The 12,231-nt window shown below is 38.1% G+C and overlaps 2 protein-coding genes across 2 annotated transcripts in view; one reads left to right on the forward strand and one right to left on the reverse strand.

Annotated features, from left to right (window-relative positions):
- The window catches only part of AKAP9 (A-kinase anchoring protein 9), a 154,356-nt gene that overhangs the window by 129,447 nt on the left and 12,678 nt on the right, over nucleotides 1-12,231 (forward strand). The window lies entirely within an intron of this gene.
- LRRD1 (leucine rich repeats and death domain containing 1) lies at nucleotides 1,908-12,063 on the reverse strand. Its single transcript, XM_025168169.1, has 5 exons — nucleotides 9,976-12,063; nucleotides 9,335-9,533; nucleotides 5,160-5,321; nucleotides 2,346-2,466; nucleotides 1,908-2,088 (listed from the first exon to the last, which is right to left on the reverse strand). The coding sequence occupies exons 1-5, from the start codon at nucleotides 12,061-12,063 to the stop codon at nucleotides 1,908-1,910; spliced, it is 2,751 nt and encodes a 916-aa protein (XP_025023937.1).

A 12,231-nucleotide genomic window follows, 5' to 3' on the forward strand; every position in this document is an offset into this window, starting at 1 on the left:
CTGCCAAGAGTATTCAACAGTATTGGAACATGCAAATAACATGCAATCATTCTCATTGATTTCAGCAGTCTTAGCATGCTTCATAACCAACATACCACAAATGATGGCAAAGGTAATAGCTCTAAGCATTGCTCAGTGTTGCAGTATAGTTGCTTATTTGTTACTGCATTGAGAAAAGATGTTGCTGTTTTAAGGAACTGATTAATTAAAGTGAAATTAGCCACAGCACTTTTCAGGCGCACATGGAAACCTGAGAAAAGATGGATCGCTCTACAGTATAGCAGAAAGGTGTTGTATTTGTGCAAGGCCTGAAGCCCTTCTGAACCATTTCCAAACTTACACATCCAGTTGGGTCCTCAAAAAGTCAAATGATTGAAGCCCTCCATGACTGAGCTCCACCCCAAGGGATGGGGCTTTGGTTGCACAATTGCAATAGCTGTTTTGGCCTTTTTTATTCCCCCCTGAAGGTGCACTTTTGCACAACTCTAACAACTACCTCCACAGTACAATGATATTAGCCAGGCTTCTTCCATTATAAAACAAAGTATTCATGATGCCTTTCAAGGGCCACATCCTGTCAAAAGTGTTCAGGGGCTCTCTGGTCCACAGTGTAACTGCCACAAAGGAAAAGATTACATTAAATTGTATGTCATTTGTGAGGATGTTTATAGAAAATTATTTCTGTGTCCCTATTGTCCCCATTTTGCTGAAATTTCTGTAGCCAACAGAAATGCAGGATAAAAGCAGAATCTGAACCTAGGGCTGGCATTAATTAGTAACCCTTTCTATCTACTTTCTAAATGTTCTCAAGAACAGTCCAGAGTTCCTTATACAGTAGCTAGGCAGGAGGGAGATATAGCCGGGGAGTGGGATTAAGCATCATAATTGATGCCAGGGATAGGGAAAAGCTTACCAGCTCAAATTATTAAGGCTACCTAATGTTGGGTAGAGAAATAGGGAAATAGAGAAAAAATTATGTACTGCTGTCTAGTGATCATCTGGAAGTTTGCAGTTTAAAAATCTGGTAGCCTTACAAGGTTATATGCGAGTAGCAGTTTCACTTGCCCTGCACACCTGTCTTTACTCTCCAGCTCTTCTCCAGCCTTTTCTTTTCAGCTTCTTCCACTCCAGCAACAAACTTTTACTCTCCACTCCTTCTCTCTCTCCAGTTTTAGGTTATTCTGGCAGCATGTCTGCAGCAACTGAGGAGGTGGGTGTCCCCCCAGGGCCCTAGTCCCCAACACGTACATGCCTCGCTCTACCAATGGGACTACTACTCAAAATCTGCCCACACCAGCCGAGGCTAGCAACCAGATCAGCTCATCAAGCCCCAGTGTAGCTGCCCTTCAAGGCCGTGGCTGAGCTGTTTTTTTCCTCCTTTTTCTTTACTCCACATCTGGCTCACATCAGCAAAATTGCAGCAAAGACAGGTCTCAAAATCCATATGCCACCAACTCATAAAGAGGCTGGATTTCAAAAGCCAAATTAGAGAAAGTAAGTATCATGGGGTCACAGCCAGGTTTTAAATACTTCCTTGAAGGCAGGCAAGGCCAGAGCTGTGCAGATCACAGGGGGAATGTTGTCGCAAAGGGCAGGTGCAATGATATAGCAGTACACCTCCTGGTTGCTGTGGGATGACAGATAAGCTATGTATAGCATTATAGATGACAACCAACATCTTGAATTGCATCTGAAACCAGCAGCTCACATTGTAGCAGTGTTGCTGAAGCACACCCATGACTGCGCCACCTCACTGTGGACCAGTTGTAGCTTCCAAGTGGTCTTCAAGGGCAGCCCCTGTAGAATGCAATTGATTAAGCATAGTAAATCAACTACTGAATCTTGATAAATGTATTCAGTTTTAATATTTGCCCAAGCTGTTGAATTGGAAATACAGAGTTTGTTTTTCAGAACTTTACCAGTCTTGAACACAGCTTTAAAGCTTTGATTTTGTTGGTCAGATAATAGAGGCCAGTCATGGTCAATATTCTAATCAACTGGTCTACCATAGCAGTTGGAGACAAATTTTGATTTGCCGTTTTCCAGGAATTCAAAGCCTCAGCAACCTTTTGTTCTAACATAAGAGACCTAAAAATATAAATAGGAAAATGCTTGATCTCCCCACAATCAATTGAGCTGTGAGAAAAATGTACCAATAAAACATTAACAAAAATGTTGAATAAAAGTCATATCTATTAAGAAGGGGGAAATACATGGTATTTATTTATTTAAGCATTTATATGGCCACCCGATTCAAAACATGTGACCCTGGGTGGCTTACAAAAAAGGAAAACCCGTAATCAACCCATACAAAACAAGATATCTCATTAAATCTTATCACTAACCTGTTATTTTCAATAGATACAATTGTATCATCATCAAGTTGCATTTTTCGGCAAAAATAATCAAAATGTTCAAAAGGAATATTGCTACTAATGGTTTTCAATATTTTCTCCAGGACCTTTTCTGAAATAAACACATTACAGTACAAATATTAGAGGACAGCAGTTTGATATTACAAATTATTTAGTGGCTGTGGGTTAATGGCCCCTTGGCCCCTAGGAATTTGCCATCTTTGGTTCTGGATGGGGTGGCACTGCCCCAGACAGACCTGGTGCGTAACTTGGGAGTCCTCTTGGACTCATGACTCCTGCTCGAAGAGCAGGTGGCAGTCATGGCCAGGAGGGCCTTTGATCAACTTCGTGTTGTCCACCAGTTACACCTTTTCCTGGACCGAGAGGCCCTTCGAATAGTCACTCATACCCTGGTCAACTCCCATATAGACTATTGTAATGTGCTCTACATGGGGGTACCCTTGAAGAGTATCCAGAAGCTTCAACTGGTCCAGAATGCGGCTGCACGCACGATTTTAGGTGCATCAAGATCAGCACATTGCTCTATGAGCTGCATTGGATGCCAGTTTGCTTCTGGGTCCAATTCAAGGTGTTGATTATCACCTTTAAAGCCCTACATGGCATGGGTCCAGGGTACCTGAATGACCGTCTCATCCCCGTTACATCAACCCATCCCACCCGGTCATGCAGAGAGGGCATGCTACAGACCCCGTCTGCAAGAGAATTTCACTGATGGGGTCCAGAAGGCAAGCCTTCTCTGCAGCAGCCCCTGCCCTTTGGAACACTCTTCCCCCAGAAGTGAGGTTGGCCCCCTCCCTTTTAGACTTCAGAAAAGAAATGAAGATTTGGTTTTGTCATCATGCATGGGGTAGGGATGGGAACAGTCAGTTTTGGGGATGGCTGGTTCCCTAGTCTTGTCTTTGACCGATATTATCTGGTCACAGGCTGAAATAATATCATCATTGCTTGGATTTTATTATATTTAATAATTGTATTTTATTCTGTATTATTTATGTTTTTATTGATTTTAAATTGGTTGTGAACCACCCAGAGTCCTTCCTTGTGAGGGAGTTGGGTGGTGATATAAATTTGATATATAAATAAATAAATATAAATAAATTTAGGCTGTAAACACAATTCTGGGGAATGTTGCTCTAGTAAGAGTAGATCAAGATCACAATTCAATATGCATACAAACTGAAAAGAATATAGGATATGAGACAAACTGTATCCTTAGCTAGGTATTAAAATATGAATTTATTAACATAGAACAGCGTGTAGAGGTAGCTATCAATTTGTATCATTTTGTTTGAGCGCAGGCTACTGATAGACTATTATAGTTGGCTGTTTAGGAAAACACTTTAAATGGGATTGCTTTTCCTGTTTTGTTTTGTAATAGCTATTGATTAACTTTTCCTGGGCTCATCCATTCATCTTTGTTAAGTGTAAAATATTTGGAAGTAAAGAAAGGATGGGTATCTTGTTATACGGAAAAAACAAGATAGGTAGGACCAAATAACAAGCAGTGAGTCCTAGAGAAGGCCAAATAGGGCACTGGAATTTTGGACTGTAAGCTGTTTATGCTGCTCTGTGTATTTGTGAGAACAAAATGAGATTTAAGGTGATTTAGTCCCCAGTAGAATAGAACCTCCCAAGGTAACTGAAGGCTTTCTGTTAAGCTGTATTGTCTGGGGAAGGGAAAATGCCAGCCTCCTTTTAAAGCACAGCAGCAAAGTACCTGCAGACTCAGTGCCTGTTCTGATGAAGGAGCAAGGGAGGTTGGGGTTGGAGAAGAAGGTTGAAGGAGACAGCAGATGCCAGAAGATGACAAAGAGAAGCCTGCAGAGAAAGCACCTGCTGGATCACTTAATCAGGTCTGTATAAACAAACTTCTCCATTCTTCTATGCTGCCAGGCCTGGCCTCAGCTCATTGCCCAAGCAAAGAAGAGAATTGCTTCTTCAAACTGGAAAGCTCTCTGTAGAGGGAAGGAAAGGCCCAGAGACTATTCGGGAAAGGAGTTGCCTATAGGCTCACAGCTGAGGCTGGAAGGCTTATTGAGACTGTTGGTGCAAGAACAGGAGAACAAAAACCTCAGACTGCTGCTACCAGGTCAGTTTATCTCCTTGGTTAGACATTTTATTTTGAATGTTACTTTGAGTTCCTAATTTGGACTACTGAGGCTCCAAAGAGTCTGTTTTTGTTTTCAACCCTTGTCTCTGAATGTTCAAAGGACTGGAAGGAATAAGCTTCAGCAGGTTCTCTACATCTTTGGAGAGTCCAGCGTTTGCTTTTTGTAACTTGCCAGTCAGCTCCCCACCTCTCTGTCTGCAAAGGTCTCTGCCGCACTGGTGTCCAAAGTGAGATGATGAAGAGGCCTAGTTAGGGGCCCACTCACAAAGTGCAAGCTGGTCGCCCATGAAAAGAATACCAGAGAGGATTCCTCAAGGCATAAATTAAGGCAATACATGTTGGTGCAGCATATCTGTGGCTTTATACTCAGTAAGCACTGAGTCTGCAGACAGTCATACTTTGCTGCTGTGGCTTATTCACAAGGAGGCTCACAATTATATCACTAAAGAATGTCCATTATCTGCCAAGGCAAGCCAAGAGCATGCTAGAAGATAGTGAGTACACTTCTGCTAATGCATGCGGCTTATTCCAGTCAGGAGGTGAGGTGATCAGAGCAATCAAGAAACAAGTATGGCTGGTGCCTCCCCACCCCATGGTAGATATGAAGCCCAAAGAAGGCTATCTGAGGCCTGAGTAGGAGTATCTTGATACTGGAAGATTGAATCTAAACTTACCATCTCTTTGATCAGCATTTTCTAAGTAATGTGTGATGGGGAGCAGTTGTTTCCCTTTACAGACTTCCAGGGGAGGCCTGATGAGAGTATTTTCATCAAAATCTATATCCTTTAGTTCCAGAAGAAGGCGCATATCACTAGGCAAGTATAGAAGCTTGTTTTCTAGCAAAATAAATATAAAGGACTGTATTCGCATTCTATGAACTGGGACATTTCTGGCAGCAAGTAAGCAGTTTACAGTTCCTGCCCCTTACAGTTTAGGACCACTGGCAACTTTTCTGAAGGGACACAGCAGACCAGATCAGGTGGTTCTTTTTGTTCTGAGAGTGATACAGCTGTTGTCTAGGCTCCCTTTTTCATTTAGTATTTCTGCTTGGATCTAGGTGATCACAAGAGGACCAAAAGGCTTCACTGTTGTTGCTTTACTTAACGTAGCTCTGCCAGATAGAAGGCTAGTGTGTACAACCACGGTTTGTTTGGACAGAAATGCAGAATTTGTTCCAAATTTTTGGGGATGTTGGTAACAGATTTGTTAAGACCCTGCTGCTGTGAGATCTTAAATTTACAGTTTATCACTTAGGGTTGATATATCAATGTTATTGCTGCTCCTATCCGTGGGCATCCACAGGGGCAAGTAACAAACATGCATTGTGATACTGCGATTCAAACTCTGCTTCTTACATACTTGCATGTGATGTCACAATACAAGTCTGGAAGGGGAGAAGTAAGGTTAACATTACAATACAAGACTTCCAGCAGTACTCTATTTTTGAATGGGATCTTGTACTTACGTACAGGCAATCATTCTGGCCCCTTTTCTTACAATTTTGGTTGGGGCAAAGAGGTGGAGATTTGTCTCTTTTTTGTTTCTTTTGATAACTGCTGCTAAAGATCTTATAGGTGGGAGAAGTTACAAACATCCAATGTTGAGCATAGACTTTTCTCATTTATAAATTGCATGAAATTGGCTACCTTAAGGCATCTGTCACATCTTGTTCCATTTCAGGGATGAAACAAGGGTGTATTTTGGTTCCTTTGCTATTTAATTTTTACAGTATATATACTCAGTGGTTCAAACCTTTTCAGATTCTGGTTTTCACTCTCCAAAGTTGGCAACTTGTCTATTCCCATGCTATATTATGTGGACAACACAGCATCCTATCTTTTATAGTAAATGGGCCATTTGAGCCTTCAATACTTATTGCTTAGAAGAAAGCTCACCCTAAATTATCAAATAGCAGAAATTAAGGTTTTGTCTACAAACCAAATCAAACACAAGTGGCAGGTAAACAGCCATGCTACTGAACAAGTATAGACATGCAAATACTTAGATAGAATATTCCAGAATAGTGATTCTGGGAGGGTATACATAGTTAAGCTACAAAAAATGCCTAAAGAACTCTACATTTCTTTTATTCAAAGAGGGTACAGATATTTAGTAGGAATTATTATTTTTCTAGGCAAAGTAATTCCCAGTTACTTTGTGGATTATTATGCACATATATGATTTTTTGTCCTTTGAAGAAAATGTAGTCTAAATTGTTATAACATAGAACATAGCAATTAATGTTATGCCCCTTATTGTAGCTCACAATCAAGAAAGCAAGTTCATCAATGTTCAGAGCAACCAGAGTTATTGCAATGAAAAGCAGGTTAGGTTACAGAATCTTGGAAATGTATATATGGGTGACTTCCAGGAAGAAATGGTGGGCTGAAGATGGCTCCATGGTGGGATGAAGAGCTGACAAGTGACTGGCTTTTTGTAATTCTTCTCCGGACAAGGAGAGGACTTAAGATCACCCACAAGTGCTCCAGATAGTTGCTCCCTGTGAGGAGACTGCAAGACAGTGGTCTCCAGCAGGTTTAGAGCTCTGGGAGACGAGGGAATAGCTATCTTGCACAAACTGTGGTCTGTGCCTTTAAAAGGACACTGGGTTCACATACAGTACTTCCTTTTCTAATCACTTTTGGAAATTGCTTGTTAACTGCTTTTCAGCTATTAGGAACCTTTGGATCAACAAGTTTTTCAGCACCGGGTGAGTCTCCTTCAAACCTCAGTGAAATAAGTTTTAAATACAAGTTTAAGGACTTGATTTTTTTTTTTGGAATAAACAGCAAAAGGGTAATTAAACCTTTGATTTTAGAAAGCTACAAACAGACTAAGGGTCCAGATAAATTTGAAATAAGATTTTGGAATTAATTATAAAGAATCATTCCCGTGGGAAAATGCTTTTGTTTTGAGTTCTTTAAAAAAAACCCATAAGACAAGACTTTAAAAATTGGAGACTAGAGAGAACTTTTCTATTTTCCTTCAACTTTTTTCTTTTCTTGCACTTTTTTCTTTTTCTTTGATATCTTCCTTTTTCTTTTTCCTTTCTTCCTTATATTAGTTTGTATTAGTTTTTATCTTCTCGTTTAAAAGTGTTAATAAAAATTATAGCCAAAAAAAAGAAAGGATGCTGAAATTGGGAGGCAGCTTTGTGATCAAAACCTGGAACAAAACAGAGGATTGTCTAAGACTTGGGAATATAGAGAATCTTTCGATAAATGGCTTCAATTCATTCATCTTGCTCTGTCATTATGTATTATAACTATTCTTACAGTATATCCCAAATAAGATAAGAATATTAGCTTTCTTATCCTTTCCTTTTAAATTGTTGTTTCTTTTAAACCCCAAGTTCAGGGGTGTCCATAGGGTATCGTCAAGCAAGTTAAGAAGGCAGCCACAATGGTGCAATTGAAAGTGTACCTGGTTTTGATGTGTCAAGTGTGCAGTGCACATAAAAACCAGGCAGAGCTTCAATTTCATTATCACAGCCACCATCTTAACTTTTTTGACCATATACTGTGGACGCCCCTGAACTTCAGCTTTAGATCCTAACCTAACCTCAGTTTAGGGTGAAAACTTTTTATTTTGAGCTTTATTGTCTTTACATAGCAACTCTTACAGTATCAACTTTAACTACAGTTGCGTGCATTATAAAATATCAGAAAAGGTGTATTCCATATCAAGACTCCCTAGGGCCATTTCTGGAATGTCACATAATTACTCTTGTTCTCTTTTTATGGCTTCTGTTTTACGAAATTTCTCTGGTAGGTCAGATAAATTTTATGATTTCTTCCTCCTTTCAAATCCTAATAATGATGTTAGGAATATTAATATTAAGGAACGTATGGTTAAATCAACATAATTAATTGTGGGGAAATTGTGGGTTGTTATACTATATTAGTCATCTGATTTTTTTTATTCATTTTTCATCATGTTGCAATTGACTGCATTTGATTTATATGCTGGATGCAGACAATAACAAACATTCATATCATGTAATAACACTGAATGCATGGATGATTCGTGAGAATTTGTTTCTTTTTAAAGCAGCATACAACATTCTTCCTCCATGCTTAATGACAGAATGATGATTTAGTTTGTCACAAGGAATTATCAGAGTTTTTTTTTTCTTTTTAAGACCTATTAAACAGCTTATTTTTCCTTCTGTACTTCTGGCCGGTCCCATTGTCTCTCTCTTTGATATTATTATATGCCATCCCCTCTAATCTTCTAGGATTCTAGTTCTGGGAGCTGAAGTCCACACATCTTGAAGTTGCCATGGTTGACAACCACTGTTCTGGAGTCATTCTATCAAATGCTGTACTTACACACCATTCATTTTGCTTCATTTTGCTTTATGATAGCTGGGTGACTTGTAGTATATTCTAGAGCAATGGTTCTGAAACTGTTTGACACAATCACCCCTTTTCCTGGTCTTAAATAATGTCATTACCACCACAAAAAACAAAACAAAACAAAACAGACTCTGTTGTCTTACAGAAGCATCTTGGCAGCAGCAGTCCCAAAGTGGATCCTCAGCTCACAAACAAGCCATTATGAATTGCTCCGTGATCCCCTGGATATGCCCAAATTACCCCCTTGTATAAGAACCACAGTCCTCAAGTCATCCAAGCATTGTTGTGCCAAAATAATATTCATGGGAATAGGCTTTCCATTGCAGCTGAATGCAAATTTCTTTTGTACATGTTTATACTCACTTTTGTATACTTGCTATAGCTGATCTGCATATCACAACTTAGTCATGCATATTGTCAGTGGATTGGAGAGAGCACTATTTTCACGCCTAAATATAATTTCCTATGATAATGAATATCCAAATGCTTACCTCTCAAATTCAGATGCTGTAAATTACAGAGTGATGAAAAACTTGAGGGAAGCTTTGTTAAACAATTATTGCTTGCTATCAAAGTGACCAAGCTTTTTATTTCCCCTGTACTTTCTGGTATTTCTTGTAATTCATTGTGAGAAATATCCAGCTCTTTAAGAGACGTCAGGTTTGATATCTCTTCTGTCAGTGATTTTAACTGAAAATAAAAGCAATTAAAAAAAGCATTTTTATACAGAGGGAATATTTTTGTTACAATGGAATCACTTTTTGTTAGCTACACAAGAAAATATCCAATATATCTTGCTAAAACGGTGCTGGACAACGAAATAAAACTGAAGGATAATGATCCAAACAAGCGTTTTAAGAGTCTTTTCAGACTTCTAGAGGTCAAACTCCAGATGTACTGTAATTTGAGGGGGAGTCAATTCCAGGGGGTAACAGCTTAATGGGAAAGATCTCTGAAACACAAGGGGCAATTTTAAAATGGAGAAAAAGTCATTAATCTTGATTGTGCTATTGAGCCTAGCACACAAGGGCATATATCAGTGTTTTTCAAACTTGGCAAATTTAAGGTGTGTGGACATCAACTCCCAGAATTCCCCAGCCAGCATAAAGAGTCATAATTTTAAGTAACTTACCCTTAGTCCATTTTTCTGGCTCAGAGTTAACTTCTGCAATGATAAAAGTTGGCATATTTCATTTGGAAATGATGCAAACTGGTTGTCTGACAGATTTAAGTCTTTTAGCTTTGACAGGTGCTTAACATCTGTAGGAATGAACTGTATTTTGTTTCCAGAAAGATCAAGAACCTTTAGATGATTTAGAACACACAATTCTCTGGGAAACAAAATAAATTTGTTATGGTGTAATAGCAGAACCTGAAGACACTGCATTTGATGCACATTTGCCGGAACAGTGCTTATTTCGTTGTTACTTAGGTCTAAGTAGCTCAGTCTGGAAAGAGTGCACAGGTATATGGAAAATGAGGGTAGTTTGTTCTTACTGAAATTTAGATGCTGCAGGTTTTTAATAAATGAAATGTCAATAGTTATTTCTGAAATATAATTTCCACTAAGATTTAAGTGTTTAAGAGCAAGTAGTGCACACAGTCCAACTGGAAACACAGCCAGTTTATTGTAACTTAAGTCAATTTTAGTGATTTCTGTACAGCTTTTTATTTCAACAGGAACGTACATTAACACATTTCCTGATACTTCTAAAATTAGGAGTTCCTTAATGTATGCTATTTGTTCATCTAAAAAGAACAGTTGGTTTCTGTTTAGGTACAATTCCTTTAGACGTTTTAATCTGTATAAAGTGGAAGGAATCTTTCTTAATTGGTTGTCATTAAGGTTGAGGCGTTCTATCATGGTACAGTTGCAAAGACTATCAGGAATTATTTTTAATACATTTTTGGCAAGATTAAGGTCACAAAGCTTTTGTAGGTTTTCCACTTTATCTGAAAGACTTTCTAGTTGGTTGTTATCCAGCCTCAGTTTTTCAATATATACCAACTGAAAAAGCTGCACAGGCAAAAATGTAAGCTTGTTATTACTTAATGAAAGCTCTTTTAAACTTTTGAGTTCTTTAACTTCTTTTGGTAAACTCTGGATATGATTTTCTGACAAACTGAGCTGATTTAGATTTGGAATGTAACAGACCATCTTTGGGAATATTGAAATGTTACAATAATTTAAAAAAAGTGCATTCAATTTGTTCATGGTAGATATAGAGTCTGGGAGAATCACATTATTTCCACTGAGATTTAACATTTCTAGTCTATCAAGTTTTTCTAAAGCAAAGTGGATTTTTTCAATGTTGTTATGACTGATCAAAAGACACCTGAGTCTTGACAGTTCAGAAAAATTTGGGGGGAACCATGATATTTGGTTATGACTGAGATTCAAAGTTCTAAGTTTTTTAAGTAGAGAAATTTCAGGAGGTAATGAAGTTAATTGATTTCCTTCCATAGATAATATTTCCAGGTTTGTCAACAATTTTATCTCTTTTGGTATGGTCTTTATGTTGTTATTGTTTAAATTCAAAAACTTCAACTTCTTTGTGTCAAAAATCCCTGAAGGAACTTCAACCAGTCCTCTTGCATTTAACTGAACTGTAAACTCATCAACCATCATTTCAGATAACATTTCTTCAGATAGCGTTTGGCATATTGTAGCACTTTCTATTGAGTGTATTAAGCTTTTTCTAACTTGAACTTCAAAAAAATCTGGTGGGATTTCAGCTAATCCTTCAGCATACAGATATGCAAGAAGTTCAGCATGCTTTGTATTGGCTATCCAATCTGGTGAAACTTTTTTAAGTGAATCTAGTTTCTCTGTAGAATGTAAGCCATCCTTTTCTGCATCTTGTAAAGACACCTCTATAGAGCTTTCTGCTTCTTTTTCAGTTATAGTCTCCTGGAATTCATTTGCATTTTCCTTGTGCAAACTGCCTGATGATATTTTTGACAATTCCAGTGATTGTAACTCTAATGTCTCCGGTTCTGAATCCTTCTCAACAATTTCTGATGATACTGTTTTAGTTTCATTAGCATTAGTAGATTCAGTTTCATGCTGATTTTCTTCAAGCACTTGACTTGATGATCTTCCAATTGTATCAAGTTTTTCAAGAGATTGCATTCTGCCATTTTCAACACCTTTTAGAGAGACTTCATTGACTCCATCTGTATTTACACTGGAGGGCTGTTCCTCTTTTTTATCAGACATACTTTCAAAAAAAAAATATTATCAGTTGTTGTTGCTTATTCCAGCCTTTTATCAAAAATAAGAAAACAGAAGAAAATCAAAATATAATGGCAAGATATATAACAAATAAGAAACAGGATTCAGATAAAATTAGCGAAATAGTAATAAAGCTAAAATTTCATTTTGTGG

This window comes from Python bivittatus, unplaced genomic scaffold (assembly GCF_059951505.1).
Source record: "Python bivittatus isolate LINGU-HERP-01145 unplaced genomic scaffold, Pbiv_v1 ctg000610_np1212, whole genome shotgun sequence".
Lineage (NCBI taxonomy): Eukaryota > Metazoa > Chordata > Lepidosauria > Squamata > Pythonidae > Python > Python bivittatus.